The 18,719-nt window shown below is 36.9% G+C and overlaps 1 protein-coding gene and 1 pseudogene across 2 annotated transcripts in view; one reads left to right on the forward strand and one right to left on the reverse strand.

The window, feature by feature from the left end:
* Nucleotides 1-8,329: 8,329 nt before the first annotated feature.
* Nucleotides 8,330-10,921, reverse strand: LOC127546559 (DEP domain-containing protein 1B-like; annotated as a pseudogene).
* A 2,816-nt stretch (nucleotides 10,922-13,737) lies between these two features.
* The window catches only part of RNF114 (ring finger protein 114), a 36,860-nt gene continuing 31,878 nt past the window's right edge, over nucleotides 13,738-18,719 (forward strand). The window contains exons 1-2 of one of the 2 annotated variants that reach the window (XM_051976571.1): nucleotides 13,738-13,956; nucleotides 16,041-16,191. In XM_051976571.1, the coding sequence (XP_051832531.1) occupies nucleotides 13,832-13,956; nucleotides 16,041-16,191 (276 nt within the window). In that variant the 5' untranslated portion in view covers nucleotides 13,738-13,831. Of the gene's footprint in view, nucleotides 13,957-13,983; nucleotides 14,216-16,040; nucleotides 16,192-18,719 lie in introns of those variants that run through there. The other variant, XM_051976572.1, reaches the window with a different exon arrangement.

The following is an 18,719-nucleotide window of genomic DNA, read 5'->3' on the forward strand; positions in this document are numbered from 1 at the left end:
TCATCTGTGGACCAACCTACCTTTAGTGATACTCACTTCCAGAAGGTAGCCTATCAGGTAATATTTAGGCCACAAGAAAGATTATATTTCAAGTTATATAGGTGTGATCTGCAAGGTGGGTAGAGCACCAAACCCACAAAATCACAGACTTTTTAAGTATTAAAGTAGCTTTAAATATGTGACTTCTTACAAAAATTTCTGATGTCTACTTCACATAGTTGTAAGAATCAAATACAGTAATGGATTGTGTTTCAAAATATAACTTAAAAAATGAGTTATTATTATGGCATTTTCTCACCTCTTATTGTTTTCTATAGTATACAAAACAAGAACTATGTGTACAATCTATGAAACTCTAGTAAGGAAAGAAACCTGTAATTTCCTTTTTTGAGAAATGAATTTTCAGCCATATAGTCATCTCAATATATTACACTACAAATAGTAAATTATATAATTATCACACAATGCTAATTATGTACCCCTACCTAGTATAGTTGATAAAATGAAAAATCTACATACTTTTAATAAAAACTTAGCTATTAGTTTATTCCTTATTTGTTTGGGGGGACCTGAGGGGCGACCTGAGGACGGAGAAGAAAGACCTATTTATGAAACCATTGTTTAAAGAGATAATGTATCAGCGGTACTTCAAAAGCTCTACACTTACAAACAGTATTCTGAAGAAGGATGAAGTACAAAGTTGTCTAAATGGAGATACTACTGTAACTATATAGCTACTGAGCAATTAGACCCTTGCTTAGAGGCAGCTGGTGTGGTGCTGGACCTAGAATCAGGAAGATGACTTCAAATCTGGGCTCAGATACTTACTAGCTGAGTGCATGCCCCAACTTGCTTAGTTGTAGTTAGCCTTAGTTTCCTCAACTGTAAAATGAGGGTAATAATAGCACCTACTTCTTGGAGTAATTGGGAGGATCAAATGAGATCTTAAGTGCTTAGTACATAGTTCTTGACTCATAGAAGGTACTCAGTAAATACTTGTTTCCTTTCTTTGTAAACTTCAAATCTAGAAGCTTAGGTTAATAACTTCAATTGAAATATTGGAAAGAATATGCAATTGGGCAATTAATAAGAGTGGTATTTTCTGGAAAACAAGATTTTCACTTATTGTTTGTAATTTAATAGAGGTTCTTTGAAAGCAGAGAATAGTTGGGATTCCTTGTATTCATTAAAGAGTATTAGTAGCACAGTATCTTCCACAAAGCAAAAATTTTAAATGATTTACTGAATGGACTCCCTAGATTTTGTAACCAATAGCACTTATTTCCATGTCTTGGAAGGACTTTTCCTGCAGTGATCATATTCTTGTGCTAGAAGAGTTTGCCTTTCCATTGTCTTTAAACTAGGGAAGCTCAGGAACTGATCTGGTTCTTAAAACTCACAATTCATTGTGAGATCTTCTCATAATCTGATTATTATTGGCAAGGAAACCACTCTCTCTTAGATTCTATAGAAGTAGTATTTATCTCATTGGGAACTGAACTGGCCAAAACCTTAGTGGTTCTTTTGTAATTCTTCTGCTAAAGTTTGCAAAGGACATGGTTGCTATCACTCATAAATGCAAAGGGTTTAGGACTTTATTAATAGAATCTAAAGCTTCCTGTGGGAAGAGGGAAAGTATCATTTCATCATACTTGTCTCCTGCAGATGATGTGAGGAGAAATGGAATCATTCCATTAAGTTTCCAGACTGATTCCCTGCTTTGGGGGAAGAAGAGTCCTTTTACTCTTAATTCTTGCTCCCTCACCTGAACTTCCCTAATATTTGAAAGGACTCTATCCTGAAGTCATAACATCATTGACATTGAAAATCTTTCTAAAATTTTCCAGTAATGACTAACATCATTCCCCTTGCTTATACTTTTCCCATTTTAGTGATTCTGAACACCATAGATCACCATTTAAACCCCATTCCCTCTTGCCCAATTCTTTGTTCCCATTCCTTTCAACCCAATTTATCTCTTTCACCCAACGATCTCTACAATGTCCCAACGCAAAACTACACAATCCTTCAGTGTGTGACCTCTGGAATGATTGTTCCTTAAACAATAAACTTGTTTTCATCTTAAATCTTTTCTTTTTCTCCTCTTTTCATCTTTTGACTTTCACTAAGACCCAGCTTCCTCTTGATGATAGCCTCTTTGGCCTCCCTTTCTAGAAAAAGCTATACTTTCAACTGTTATTGCTCATCTGTCCACCCATTCCTTTGTTCCCATTCTCATCATCATCTCCAACATCCCATTCTAAAGCTGTCCATCCTTTATATTGTGCCTCTGGAATGTGTACTCCATAGGTAACAAATTAGCTTTCTTTTTTTTTGGGGGGGGGGGGCTTAAGGCATGGTTCTTTTTTTTTTTTAATTTTTATTTAATAATTATTTTATATTGACAGAATCCATGCCAGGGTAATTTTTTTTTTTTTACAACATTATCCTTTGCACTCGTTTCTGTTCCAATTTTTTTTCCCCTTCCTCCCTCCACCCCCTCCCCTAGATAGCAAGCAGTCCTTTATATGTTGGATATGTTGCAGTATATCCTAGATACAATATATGTTTGCAGAACCGAACAGTTCTCTTGTTGCGTAGGGAGAATTGGATTCAGAAGGTATAAATAATCCGGGAAGAAAAACAAAAATGCAGATAGTTCACATTCGTTTCCCAGTGTTCTTTCTTTGGGTGTAGCTGCTTTTGTCCATCATTTATCAATTGAAACTCAGTTAGGTCTCTTTGTCAAAGAAATCCACTTCCATCAAAATATGTCCTCATACAATATCGTTGTCAAAGTGTATAATGATCTCGTGGTTCTGCTCATTTCACTTAGCATCAGTTCATGTAAGTCTCGCCAGTCCTCTCTGTATTCATCCTGCTGGTCGTTCCTTACAGAACAATAATATTCCATAACATTCATATACCACAATTTACTCAGCCATTCTCCAATTGATGGGCATCCATTCATTTTCCAGTTTCTAGCCACTACAAATAGGGCTGCTACAAACATTTTGGCACATACAGGTCCCTTTCCCTTCTTTAGTATTTCTTTGGGATATAAGCCCAATAGAAACACTGCTGGATCAAAGGGTATGCACAATTTGATAATTTTTTGGGCATAATTCCAGATTGCTCTCCAGAATGGTTGGATTCGTTCACAACTCCACCAACAATGCATTAGTGTCCCAGTTTTCCCGCATCCCCTCCAACATTATCATTATTTTTTCCTGTCATCTTAGCCAATCTGACGGGTGTGTAGTGGTACAAATTAGCTTTCATATTAAATCTTTTCCTTTCCTGCTCCTATCTTATGGCTCTCACTGAAACCTGTCTCCTTTCTAATGCCATACTTTCCCTGGCTACCCTTTCCAATTGCTCTTTTATTCATATCCCCCAACTTATTGGTAGAAATGGAGGAACTGAAAAACTCTATTCCCCATTGCCATTTCCAGGCTATCCTGATATCACTATGTCTCATTAACCTCTCCTTCTTTGAGATTTACACAGTCCATATCTACCACCCAGTCAAAATCCTGGTAACTACTGCTACAGATCTCAAGAACATTATCCTTCCTTCTTCACTGAGTACCCAGCTGACAGTCGTTCTTTTCTTCCTAATTGCTGCCCTCATATTAGGGCACTTAAACATACATATTGATACTACCTCAAACTCCCTCAATTCCTTAACTTACTAATTTCCCATACTTCAACATATGTATTGATGATATTCCCTCAATTCCTTAATTTACTCATTTCTCATACCTTCAGCATACATATTAATACTCTCTCCAAAACCCTAACCTCCCAGTTCCTCAACATAGTCATTTCCCATGACCTCTCCATCCCCCCAAAATGGTCATATCCTTGATTTTGCCATTACCCACAGATGCACATCCTCCATGTTCATGGACTCTGAAATTCCCTTGTTTGATCAGTCTATTGACATTCTACTTCTCCTTCTCCATTCCAATTCCAAATCCAGTTCTTCATTCACATTGTAACCTCCAATTGCTCAATTTCTCAGTTCTTCCCCAGATACTAGGCCTGCACTAGCTATACTCCCCTCTTTTCCTCATCTCCACACTTTGGCAAACTATTTCAACCCTTCATTGTCCTTTAAAGTTCTTGTCAAGCCTCAGCCTTGGATCATAACCCATCATCTGTTGTCTTCCCAACTAAGTATATGCTGCTAAACAAAAATGGAGAAAATCACATAACTGTTTGGATCGGGTCCATTACAAGTTTGTTTCATAACCTCAACTGGATTTTCATTGCTTCTAAGCAATCCTTTTATACTCACCTCTATCCCCAGCCCCCATTAATTCACAATCCTACTTACCACAGCAGTTCTTTGAACCATTTTATCTCTTTAAACATCTCATATCCTTCCCTTCTGTTTCCCTTTGGCTGGAAACTCTGCCTCATATTTTATGAGTATCTCCCCAGATTCCTATTCTCTGACACATTATAAAGAAATATAAATATTTTGGTATTTCCTACTTCCCCCCTTAATTTACCTTCCTCCAGTTCCCTTTCTTCCCTTCTTCCCTTTCCTATTTCCCTCTTGAATAAAACTATCACTATTCATATATATGGTTGTGTATTCTCTCTTCTTTTAACTAGTTCATATAAAAATGAGATGTCAGCTCCTCATCAATCCCCTCCATTTTGTAATGGTGTCTACTTGAGCACCCTAATTATATGAGATAATTCTCTTTAACTTTCCTTTCCTTTCCCTTCCAAGTATTTCTTTTCCACTCTTTTTCCTTTATTAAACTCATTGTTGTTGTTGGCCTTCAAAGAAAAGAAGCTGTATTGGTCCTTTGGGGGAGCTTCCACTCACAGAGATGGTTAGTTGTCCTTAAAGATGAATATGACATCACAGAGATGATGCCATGACATTATCCATTCCTCCCTCCCTCCCTTCCTTCCTTACTTCTTCCTTTCCCTCCTTCCCTCTCTCCTTCTTTTTTTCTTTCTCTCTCTTCCTTCAGAGTGAAGGTAAATAGAAATTGTTGTTTTGGCCAGGAATTCAAATAAATTTTTTTGTTTGTTTTTTGGTGTTTTTGTTTTGCTTTGATTTTTGACTAGATTAAAAAGACCATTCTTTGCCTCATTTCTTTCTTGCCTAGCCTTAAGCACAGAATAAGTGTGGCCTCAGTCAAACAGACCTGTTAAAGACCTTAGCTTATAAAGGCCCAGGTTTCCCACGGCATCAAGGGCCATCTCCAATCATTTTGATCTCTATCTGGCTACTGGACTCAGATGGCTCTAGAGGAGAAAGCGAGGCTTTGCACCGCCCTCCTCCCCACAATCCAAGTAAGCCATTAAAAATATAACAGAACCACTTCTAGGTCTTGTATAATTGGAATCCTTCCTTGAACTTTGATGAAGATAGGTTTTTGAGGAGACATGTATAATTTTCCTACATTATAAGCAGTTTATTCTTGTTTAGTTCTTTATCATGATTTATTCCTTTTTTAATATATATTTCACTTTGCACCTATGTTTGAACTTTGGTTTCTTTTTTTAAATTGTTTTATCTTTTTTTTTTTCTGATTATACATGTACATTAATCTTTTAAAATACACATTTCTTTATGAATCATATTGGAGAGAAAAATCAGAATAAAAGGGAAAACTGAGAGAAAAAATGTAGAACGATTTTTAAAAAGTGAACATAGTATATATTGATCCACATTCATTCTCCATAGTTTTTTTTCTGAATGTAGATGGCATTTTCTGTCCAAAGTTTATTGGGATTGCCCTGGATCACCAAACTGCTGAGTTGATTATAACACATTCTTGCTATTATTGTATACAATGTATTCCTGGTTATGTTTGTTTCATTCAGCAGCAGTTCATAGTAAATCTTCCCAAGCCTTTCTAAAATCAGCTTGTTCATAATTTTTTATAGAATAATATTTCATTACTTTCATATATCATAACTTTAGTCATTCCCCAATTTTCCAATTCCTTGCTACTACACATACAGTAGCTACAAACATTTTTGCACATGTAAATGCTTTCCCCTCCTTTATGATTTTCTTGGTATACAGACCCAGTAGTGGTACTGCTAGATCAAAGACTATGCTGTTTTATAGCCCTTTGTGCATATGAATTTCAGTTTCTATGAGCTCTAGTCTTTTTATTAGGGATGCTTAAAAGTCACCTATTTCATTAAAAATCCATTTTCCCCCTTTAGCATTATACTCAAATTTTATTGTAATGTGTGTGTGTGTGTGTGTGTGTGTGTGTGTGTGTGTGTGTGTGTATTCTTCCTTCTTTTAACTAGTTCAGATAAAAGTGAGGTGTCAGCCATTCCTCATCAATTCCCTCTACATTGTTTGTAATGATACCAACTTATGCACCCTGATGATGTGAGAAAAATTTCCTTAACTTTCTTTTCCTTTCTCCATTCTCTTTCCTTTGTTAAGCTCATTGTTATTACTGTTGTTTATCCTTCATTCTCAAAGGAAGGGAGCTGTATTGGTCCTCTTTGTGAGATTTATTATTTGTTTTTAGCATTCATTTTTAAAATTTTGAATTCTGAATTCTCTTCCTCTCTCTAGTCCCTCCCCTTCCACTGAGAAGGCAAGCAATGTGATATCAATTATATATGTGAAATCATGCAAAACATTTAATCATTTGACTAAATTATTCTTTGCTATAAACCCATGTTTTTTGGCTACTAGAATATCATATTCCAAGTTCTCTGCTCCTTTATTGTGCTGCTGCTAAAGCGTATGTGATCTTGATTGTGGCTCTTTGGTACTTGAATCCTTTCTTATTATGTGCAATAATTTTTTTTTAAACCTGGAAGCTATGGATTTAGACTGTGATATTCACAGGAATTTTCATTTTTAAGTTTCAGGAAGTTTTCAGAAGGTGACTACCAGATTCTTTCTATTTCATCTTTTTCTTCTGGTTCTAATAGCTCTGAGAAGTTTAAGATGTCTTCAAATGAAATCTTTTTTTTTTTTTTTTTGAACATAGCATTCAGATAGTGATTCTTTTTTTTTTTTTTAATTAAAGCATAGTTCCAAATTGCTTTTCAGAATGGTTAGATCCATTCACAGTGCCACTAACAATATATTAGGATCCCAGTTTTCCCACATTCCCTCCAATATTCATCATCATCTTTTCCTGTCATGTTAGCCAATTTGAAAGGTGTGTAGTAGTATCTCAGAGCTGTCTTAATTTGCATTTCTCTGATCAATAGTGATTTAAAGCACCTTTTCATATTAGTTCAGTGATTTTTAATTTTTTTCTTCTACTTATTTTCCAAGTCAGTTGTTTTTCTTATCAGATATGTTCCATTTTCTTTTTTTTTCCTAGCTTTTTAAACTTTATTTTAATATTTCTTGTTGTCTCATGAAGTCACTGGCTTTTTTTTTTTTTTTTTTTTTTTTTTGGCCCATTCCAATTATTAGGGAGTCGATTATTTGGGCAAGGTTTTGTACTTCTTGTACTAAACTATTAATTGTTTTTTCAATTTTTTAATAGTTCTCATTTATTTTCCATTTTTTCTCCTCCCAATTCTCTCATTCCACTTTTAAAAATATTTTTAAACTTTTAAGCTCTTTATTTCTTCTAGGAATTCTAGTTGAGTTTGAGCCTAAGCTATTTTTCTCTGAGTTGTTGTTGCTTGTTGGTGTTTTAAAGCCATCATTTTCTTTGTGTCTTAAGTATCTCTGTTATGATGGAGTTCTTTTTTATTTCCAGGATCTTGGGGATAGGTTGGGGGTCTGCAAGCTTCCAGTGTTTCCAAAGCGATTCGATCCAGGGACAAATCTGTTTGGTGCCCCAGTAGAATAGAGTAGACTGCTGCTCTTCTCTACCCCTTTCAGCCAGCTGGAAATCTCAGCTGATTCAGAAAGACAGAAGGGCAGATTTCTCTTCCATCTGTGATACTTGCTCTGGTTCTATTTCTGCAGGCTAGATTAGAGGCTTGAGATGAGACCTTGCTGTAAGCTAGGGATCTGAGTGGTATCATTACTGATTGCTCCTAAAGTTTATCATTTTTCTTTAGAGTCAAAGGCTTCTCCACACAGGATATCATTCCTCTCTCTTTCTATTACAACCTCAAACAGAAAAGAACAAATGGAAAGAGGCAGCCCTATATTCACAAGTCCTATGCTGGCCTCAGTGGGAAGGGCCTAAGGTCTTTTCTCTCATAATATTGTCTTCATCACCAGATGTCATCAGTAAAAGAGTCCAAGAGATCCACCACAAGTGAAGCAAATAAGTAAATAAATAATAAAAGCTTTTTCTAAACTACTGGTCAGTAGACTAGAACAAGTTACAGAATGTCTATGAATGCCCCACATAGCACTTCCCTTGTACGTCAATCACAAATCTTCTAGGAAGAAGGCTGCCAACTCTTGCCTTTTGAACAAGGAGGGATATTTGTATTAAAGATAAGGATGCAAAAAAATAATCTTTAGCAAAATGTTATGTTTCAACTACAGATTTACTTTTAATTCTTTTAAAATAAGAAAGTTTTGGTTTCTTTAGTTTGATGACTAAAATGCCCCTTATTGAATATTCCATAAATATTCACATTTTTAAAAATTCCCAGGGTACACACCCAAATAAAATGTTCTGTGGATGCCCATGAATATTTTAGAAGTAGTTTGACCAAGCAGATTACAGCAAATTTATCGCTTCTAATTACTGAAATCTGTTCCTTTCTTAATTCAGCCTAATCAAGATCCCATAAGATTTTTTGAGTACTCTTCCACACTGTTGACGCATATTGAGGGTATAGTTTAGGTCTTTTTTTTTTTTTTTAAGGGGAAAAATATCACTTTTAAATTTTCCAGTTTCATTTTAAGGGGAAAAATATCACTTTTAAATTTTTCAGTTTCATTCTACATGGCTTTAAAACACCAACAAAGTCAAAATACTTGACTTATAATTGTAGATCCAAGCATATATAAAAAGACAAATAGAAAGTGAGATAGTTTTTTAAAATTCAGGTAAGCTTTTTAATAATTTCAGTAGTCAAAATATATATTTTCCTTCCCCTCAAGCCCATGCACTCAAAAAGAGATCACTAATGACTTTAGAATTAGGTACATTCTACATTCAAAAAATGTCTAGTTCTTTGAAAAGACTGAAAAGGCTTTTTCAAAATCCATATTAGCAGCTTCGGTGTCAGTTTCTGGAAATACCAGTACTTCACTTTTTGGTGTCAGAAATCATTCTTGATAGACTTTAGGATAGGATTTCTGAAACTATTTCAGTTTTTTTTACATTTTATTCTTCACTGGGTATTTAGTATCCATGATAATTTCCTCCAATACTGTTGCCAAGGGTTTAGTATTAAAATTCTTTTGAAATAATCTGCAGAGATAGTCGCATCAGTATCTGCTCCTGCATATTTTTTCTGGACCCTTTGTAGATGGGCTATTTCCTTCTCTATCAAATTCTTCAAAGAAGAAGATCTTCTGATGATTCATCAGAATCAGAAATGTTCACCAGAAATGTCACCACTAGCCTAGTAGCTAACAGGTTATCCAAATCTACTTCATCCTTGAAGTATAGGATGTTAACGTGAAAATATCTGAACCATCAGAGTACAGTTGTTGAGGTTATCACAGAAGAGTGGCATCTTGTTTAAGTAAATCTTCACTGTTCTCCTCATCAATAATGATAGCTTTCTCTGATTTTTAGAAGTTAGGATGCAATAACAATAACAATCTTCTGTTTCTATGCATACCCTTTGATTCAGCAATATTACTACTAACTTTCTATCCCAAAGAGATCTTAAATAAGGGAAAGGGACCCATGTGTGCAAAAATGTTTGTAGCAGCCCTTTTTGTAATGGCTAGAAACTGGAAACTGAATGGATGCCCATCAGTTGCGGAATGGCTAAACAAGTTATGATATATGAATGTTATGGAATATTATTGTTCTATAAGAAATGATGAGGGGGATAATTTTAGAAAGGTTTGGAAAGACATGAATTGATGCTAAGTGAAATGAGCAGAACCAAGAGATTATTATACATGGCAACAACAAGATTATACGATGATCAACTCTGATGGATGGGGCTCTTCAACAGTGAGATGATTCAAACCAATTCCAATTGTTCAATGAAGAGAATCAGCTACACCCAAAAAGAGAACTATAAGAAATGAGTGTGGACTACAACATAGCATTTTCATTCTTTCTATTAATATTGCTTGCATTTTTGTTTTCCTTCTCAGGTTTTTTCCTTTCTTTCTAGATCCGATTTTTCTTGTGCAAGATAACTGTATAAATATGTATACATATATTGGAGTTAACATATACTTTAACATATTTAACATGTATGGGACTACCTGCCAACTAGGGGAGGGGGTAGGGGGAAAGAGGGAAAAAGTTGGAACAGAAGGTTTTGCAAGGGTCAATGTTGAAAAATTACCTATGAATATATTTTGTAAATTAAAAAACATTTTCTGTTTCCAAAACAAACCCAGTACATTGACAAAGGCATCAAAAAACTAAAATGTGAGCAGATGTTCCTTCACATGACAGTAATAATCTTCTGTAGTTTTAAAAACATCTTTTTCACACTCTACATGGGCCGCTTTGTCTGAATAATTAGGCCAACTGGCTAAACATTTCATGGCTGATTTGTACTCAATGAGGAAATTCTTTGGATTTATCTATGAGATTGTCAAATTCCTTCTTTATCAAGACTGTATATGCCTTGGGGATGATAAACTTTGAGTTGACAAAGTCCACAACTTCCTTTGGGAAGTGCAGGCTAAGGATTTTCTGTAAATGTGTTTATGTCATAGACTTTCAGAACTCCTCCCCATTGGCCTCTTTCAATTGTCTCTGGTAGGCAGATAGGAACTTCTACTTTTAAGTTGCTTTGAGGTTGTATCACTTTTCAGAATTTATCACAATAAGCCTCACCGGTACATTTTCTTGGGAAGTGCCTCGTATTGATTAGTTCATTCTGGAAATCTGTTAACTCTTGCTGGTTAGGGGGATCTCTTTGGGTATAGTTTCTTCATAAAGGAGGAAATCTGTGGTTCTATGCAGCTGTCAGAGATCCTTTGGGAACACACTCGTACATACATATTGTATTGTTTGTTTGCAGGTCACTTCTGGAGCAAAATTCTGATCACACCTGAATAGATCATGTAACCTAATCCACATCTTCTGAAGCCATTAAACAATATTTATAACTTTTGAAATGACTTTGATGTTTCTGTAGCAGCATATTAGAGACTAGAAAAAATCCTTTTGTTCTCATTTCACTGCTTAGTAGAAAGGTAACTTCCAGGTCCAATTATTCTGTGCTCTCCCCTGGAACTTCCTTTCCAGTTCCTCTAAATATTCTCTATCATTCCACTTCTGCAGCATCTCAGCCCTAGAAACTAGGGGAGACATTTCTTGGGGAGAATTCAGTTTTCTCACAGTCCAGGGAAATATAATGCTCTCAGATCTTTTCCAAAGGTGTCCCACATCTTGGAAACTAATTTCTCAAATAAATTAGTTGAAGTTAATTTCTCAAACCCATGTGCCAAGCCAAATTATTTTTAAAATGCCTGTTACATTTAATCTTCTAATTTTCTATCTTGTCAGGATCTTTTTAGAGTCTGGCTATCCCTCACCTTGTTAATTATGTCTCCTGACTTTGGGTCACCTGAAAATTTGATGCCATCTGTACCTTTAACTAGGTCATCGATAATAATGTGAAACAACATGAGATCCATCACAGATCCCTGGGGCACTTCAGTGGCTATTTCCTTCCAAAATGAATGGCACAATTCAGCCATTTCATTGAATCTGAAATTTGCACTCATCTAACCCATCTCTCTCCCCATATTTTCAATAAGAACTACATGAAATATTTTATTACTTTTTTAAACATAGGTGTAAATTATGTCAATTACATTTCCTTCCTCTAATAGTTTAGTAACTCCATGCAAAAATGGCAACAAGATTACTTTGGGATGATATGTTCTTAATGAAGCCATGCTGGTTCTTTTGTATTCTCCTCAACCAGAATTTCAATACTCATCTCCAGTCACCCTGATCTATATCTTGCCACTGGGAGGAGAAAGTGAAGATGGTGGCTTTGCAAAGCCCTCCCTTCCTGAAATCCAATTCATTTCATGGCATGGCATCACCTTCCTGATGTCATGGTTGTCTTTGATAAGGAAGAACAAACTACAATCCAGAGTTTCACTGTCTTTAATCATTCCTACTAGAATTGCACAGGAATCAAAGTCAAACTTACAAGCCTCTAATTCACAGAATCCATATTCTTTTTAAATTGGGACAAAATATATCCCCTATTTTCATAATAATAATAATGTTTTCATTTTTAATGTAACAAGTATTGATAAATACAACCTACATAAAAAAAAAAAAAGCTCTTTGAGAGATGCTCAATAATTCTTAGATTGTAAAGGAGTTCTGAGACCAAAACATTTGAAAACACTGTATAACCAATGGAAATTGGAACAAAATAAGCCACGTGTCTCTTGAAAAGTTAAAAATAACATTTAGATTTGTTGAAGTAAGTAAAATTGTTTTAATAGTCAACTAGGGCTAGGGAATATACCTGTGATTTCACTGCGGACAGGAAAATCCCAAAATGAAGAAATGAAAGTCAGTAGTTTCTCAGAAAATCTTAGTCTTTAGGAGAGCTGCCTAAAACACTGAGAGATTAAATACTGGCCCTGGGTCACAGGGCTGGTATGTCAGTCAGTCTGTCAACAAGCTTGTATGTTAAGTGCTTATTATGGACTAGGACCTCTGCTAATTATTGATAATACAGAGAAAAGCAAAAGACCATCCTTGCCCTCAAGGAGATCACAGTTAAATGGAGGAGACAACATGAAAACAAATATGAACAATTGATAAATTTGAAATAATCATCAGAGGGAAAGCAATAGAATCAAGAGAACAATAAGGCCAGTGTCACTGGATTGCCATGGATGTAGGGGTGGATAAGATTTCTAGATTAAGAAGACTAGAAAGGGATATGTGTGTGTGTTGGAGGTTAGGGGCTTTGAAATAAAGGGCAGAAGAGGATTTTCCATTTTTAAATTATTATTATAACTTTTTATTGACAGAACATATGCATGGGTAATTTTTTACAACTTTATCCCTTGCACTCACTTCTGTTCGACTTTTCCCTTCCCTCCCTTCACCCTCTCCCCTAGATGTCCCGCAGTCTTATACATGTTCAATATGTTAAAGGATAGAGGATTTTCTATTTAACAATAGAAGGGATAAGGAGAGAGAGGAAAGAGAGGGAGAGGGAGAGGAGAGGGGAGAGAGGGAAAGAGTTCAAACTACTGATTCTTGGTTTGGAAACTCATTTCCTAGCTATTCTCCTAAGCAGCTAGATGATAGTGGATAGAAAGCTGAACCTGCTTTAAATTCAGATGTTTGTCACTTTTACCTCAGTTGCTTCATCTGTAAAATAGGGATAATAATGGCACGTATCATCCCGGGTTGTTGTAAGAATAAAATGAAACAATATTTGCACTATAGTGTCCCAAAAGTCAGAGCAGTTTTAACTTATTAAAGCTTAAAACAATTAAAGTTGAAAAGGACCTGAGACTATTAAGACACCCCGTTTAAAACTATTATTGTTAAGCCCCGTTCCTCCTTCTCTTCCCGCCCCTTTGCTCTTGTCCCCGCCCCTTTTCTACCCCCCTCCTCTCCCCTTCTCCTCTCCCCCGCCTTCCCCAGCGTTCTTTGGCTGCTCTTCCTCCTCCCCGTCCCGTTCCAACCCCCTCCCCGCCCCCGCCTCGCCCCTACTTCCCGTCCGCCGTCGCTCAGTTCTCGGCGGAGCGCTGGCGGAGGACAAGATGGCGCTGGACGGCGGCTCGGGACTGGTCGGGGCCGCGGCTGCGATGAACCCCCTGTCCCGCTTCACGTGCCCGGTGTGCCTGGAAGTGTACGAGAAGCCGGAGCGGGCGCCCTGCGGACACGTGTAAGCGGGGAGGGGCCTGGGGGCGCGGGCGGGGTCTGAATCGGGGGGCTGGGGGCGCCCTTGACCGAGTTGTGAACTGAGAGACAGACTCCGGAAAAGGGAGGGACGGCAGGCACCTAAGTGCCCGAACCTGGGAGAAAGGGTCTTTGAGAGGAGTTGCTGGGCGGGAGGCAATGGTTTCTGGAGAGAGGTGAAGGAGAGCCGCCGGGAGAATATGGGAACGAAGGGAGAACAAGAATGAAGAAATAATGGGACCCAGGTGTGGAGGGGAGGGAGGGGGATGGGAAGTGGGTCTTAAGGTCCGACGGTCTTCGCTGTGGGACCTGGGGCTAAGGCAAATTAACTTCTGTGGTCTCCGTTTCTTTTCCCATAAAATAAGGGGATTGAGCTCATTGACTCCTAGAGACTGTCCCAGTTTTAAAGTTATATGATCTTATGGTGCAGGGCAGGAAAACACGGTTGGGGGGGAGGGGTTTCGCCCCAGAGGCAGGTCTCCTATGTGGTGGAATCAGAATAAGAGGTGTCCATAGGAGGGGGAGTGGGAGTGGGGTTCTTGGGGAAAAGAACTTGGGGCGGGAGAGAAAGGGAGAAAAGATGAAAGGTAGGGGCGGGCTGTAGATCTGAGTGGGAATGGGAATAGACGGGATTCAGGTGAGAACGGGAAGGGATGAGATATTAAGGCCCTTGTCTAATATTCTGGGATTCTCAGAAAAGAAATGTGAAAGGGAAAGACAAGCGGGGACAGAAGGATGCAAACCCAGGCAGTCAGCGTTTTGGGAGGGAGGAATGGTGGGGAACGGGATGGGAACGCATAACAGCTGAGGGCTTTACGCATAGTTCACAAAATGAACTCTGGAGAGTTAGGTAGTGCTGCCTACTTGGCCCTCAAGTCACTAAATTGACTTGAAATTCGATTGCAATTTATTGAAATTTGAGTGTGAATTTAGACAGTTGCCATACTGTCAGATTTTTAAACTTTGAGAACAGAGGACAAGACATGTATATCTCTTCCCCCCCCCCACCCTTTTTTTGATGCTTATGATGTAAAGGAGTTTGGTGTTTAGGATTTACTAGTTTAGTCAGTATCATAGAGACAAAATTAACTTGAACAGTCAAAATAGAAAAAGTGGGCGGGATATCGTATATAGCCTGGGAGAAGAAAAGATAGGAAATCGAAACCAAAAGCCTATTTAGAAACTGAAAGCATTTAAAAATAACCGTGGAATTAAAATAGCTTTAGTTATTTATGATTTATAACAGTCATCCATAGTGCTCGGTAACAGTTGGGATGTAATCTATATCTCCTTATGTGATTGAAGAATTTGGAACACAATTTTGTGTTAATTTGAAGAGGTAGTTTGCTACATAGAAATTACCCAGGGCTATGAATCAGAAAATTTGGTTTCTAATCCCATTTCTGCCACTAATTCATTTGTATTTTTTTGAGGAAGTTAGAGGCACTCGAATCTGAGCCTCAGCTTTCTCATCTGAAAAATGGGTATCATGATTCCAACTCTTTCTACTTTCCAGGATTTGTTAAGATTAAGAGATTAGAAGTGAAAGTGAAATGCTATACTAGTCTCAGCTATTGTTTGAACTTTTTTTTGCTTGTCTTTATTTTCATTAAGTTTTCTAGGGATTACTTAAATTACTATTTTGATGGCCTATCCATGTATCAGTGAGCATGTTTGGTCGTTATTGCCGATGTAAATCCAACATATTCTTCCCATAAAAGCATTATCCTGTTTTAGTAAGCCTGGGGACAATTGTAATGACAGTTTACCAAATATTATGGGGAACTTTGGGTAGTAAAACAAGTGATACAGATGGAATGTACTTCTTGTTAGAATGTCAATAATACATTACCTTTGCAGGCTTTCTGATAAATTCTATTGGAAATACCTTAAATCACTAAATTGAATAATAAATTGCTATTTATTGGTGGTATGTTTGTTGTTTATAACAAGTAGTTTTCTGTCATCAGATCTTTATTTGCTGACAACATGATGGTTGTCTGATGAGGACATTCACAGAGTACCTTCCTTATAATGCATTCTTATCAAATCATTTTGTTTCTATTTTAGTTTTTGTGCTGTTTGCCTGCAGCAGTGTCTAAAGCCGAAGAAACCTGTCTGTGGAGTATGTCGGAGTGCTTTATCTCTGGGGACCAAAGCTGTAGACTTAGAAAAGCAAATTGAAGCAACTGAGGCAACTTGTAGTGGCTGCAAAAAAAAGGTATGCGCAACAATCAAGATGGAAGCATACAAGTATTCATTCCACTGGTATCATTTGTACCTTTTTGAAATTCATTTGGTAAATAAGTGAGAGAATTTATTCGTAGTATTTGCTACAATAAAATATGATATTTATATGGCACTTGATGGTTTAGTTAGTTTAGTTATTTTAGTTAGTTTAATTATCCTCACTTGATGACGATATTTAATGAATATATGCAGAGCTAAGAGAGAAGTGGAATAGTCAGAAGGTCAGTGTCACTGGATCAAAAAGTACACATTGAGAGAATAAGATGTAAGAACTGAAAATAAGAATAAGATGTAAGAACTGAAAAGTTATGAGAATTAAAAAGAGTTATGAAGAACTTTGAATACCAAACAGAGGATTTTGTATTTGATTCTGAAGGTGATAGGAACCATTGGAATTTATTGAGTAAGGGAGTGATATGATTGGGCCTTTGCTTTAGGAAAATCACTGTAGTGACTGAAAGGAGGCTGAAGTAGAGTGAAGAGAGACTTTACAAAAGCAGGCCATCACCAGGCTAGTAACAAAACTCCAGGGACAGTTAGGTGGTGCAGTGGATAGAGTTAGGAGAATCTATGTTCAAATTTGGCTTCTGACACATAACACTAACTGACCCTGAGCAAGTCATTTAACCTTAGTTGCCTCAGCAAAACAAACAAAAATAGTCCAGATGCACCAGTGTGGTGGCAATATGAGGACAGTATCATGGTATATCCATCCTTACTATAAATAGGAGTATATTTGAGAAATGTTATAGAAGTGAAGTCAACAATCCTTGACAATAGCTTATATATATATATATATGGAGTGAGAGATAGTGAAAAGTTTAAAATGGCTCCTGGTTTGGAAATCTTGGAGACTGGAAGATGATGATGTCTTTGACGGGAATAGAGAGGAAGAAAAGAAGGGAGAAGGAGATAAGTTTCATTTTAGACATGTTGAGTTTAAGATGCCTTTTAGACATCCAGTTCACAATGTCTGGCATGCACTTGGAGATGGGAGATTGTAGGTCAGCAGAGAAGCTGGGGAGTGATAAATATGAGAATCATCAGCTGAGAAATGAGTTAAGAAAACAAGAATAAGTAAATTCTCAATGAAGAAGTAGTATATAGAATAAGAAAATAAGAAAAGTAGTATATAAAGAGAAGAGAAGAGGGCCCGGGGAAAAACCCTAAGGTTCACCTGGGGTTAGAGAGCATGATCTGGAAGAGGATCTAGCAGAGGAGACAGAAATTCCCAGGGTCAGGCACCTAGTAAGTATGAGAATAGAAATTTTGACTACTCTCCTCATTCCAAGGCTAGTACTTTTTCCTATTACATTATACTGCTTGCTTCTTTCTTGCTCTATGTAATGAAAAGAATAATGAATTTGGAGCTCATAGTCTTTGCCTTGAGTCTTGGTCTTGCCACTTTGAATAGCTGTATATTTAAACTTTTCAAACCTATAGTTTTTACATCTACAAATGGAAGATTGGTCTTACTCTCAAGTTTCTTTTACCACTTTGAATCTTTGGTTCTGTTAGTTTCTTATAATAAATAATTAAATATTTTCAAGTCTCCCTAGGCTTCTTAGTGTAATGCCCAGATTTTATAGAAAGGGCAGTTTGGCATTGAGTCTTATTTTTGTAGATCTGCCTTTTTGACAGCATATTATTTTTACAAGTTTGTAGTCTTGTCTTAAGTCAGGTCAGAATTAGATTTGAACTTCACAAACTATACAGTCTCTTGTGTTTAGTGGCCAAGTTTAGAAAAGTTAAAAGATTTACCAAGTCAGATTGTATATCTACAAGTTAAAAACTACTAAAAATAAAAAAATAATCTTCAGGGCAGCCTCTTTAAGTTGATATTGTCATAGTAACTATTTAAATAAAATTCTTCAGTCCAGTAAAACTTAAGTTTTGTGATTAATTGAAGCTTTTTAATAAACTAAAATCTGTTTCCTCGTTGCCTGGCATAGTCCCAGAATATTAGAGTTGGAATGACCTTCAGAATTAGAAACAAACTAGTCTAATGTTTTCATATTACAAAGGAGGAAACTAACTCTTAAGAGGCAGCAAAACTTGCAGTTCACACAGTTAGCTCCTATGGCTGGCAGGGTTTTTAGTTTAATAAGAGGATAATCAACTTAAATGGTAAAGAGATCTCACAGGCCTTCCTGGGACTTTCCTTTTCTTTTTCTTTTTTGCTGACACAATTGGGGTTAAGTGACTTGCCCAGGCTCACACAGCTAGGAAGTGTTAAGATTTGAACTCAGGTCCTCCTGATTCCAGGGCTGGTGCTCTAACCACTGTGCCACTTAGTTGCCCCTGGGACTTTGCTCTTCACACTTTTCATGATCTCCAATTTTTTGATTCCTCCCTATTCTCTATTCTCAATAATCTGGCCTCACTTTCTACTATTAGTCCCCAAATTCTATTGTCTTTTCACTTAGTTAATTTTACCTTCTGCTGTATTTGTTATTCTTCATTCTTTTACACTAAACCTGTTTTTTCCAACATAGTTTC

This window comes from Antechinus flavipes, chromosome 2 (genome assembly GCF_016432865.1).
Source record: "Antechinus flavipes isolate AdamAnt ecotype Samford, QLD, Australia chromosome 2, AdamAnt_v2, whole genome shotgun sequence".
In the NCBI taxonomy this organism is placed as follows: Eukaryota; Metazoa; Chordata; class Mammalia; order Dasyuromorphia; family Dasyuridae; genus Antechinus; species Antechinus flavipes.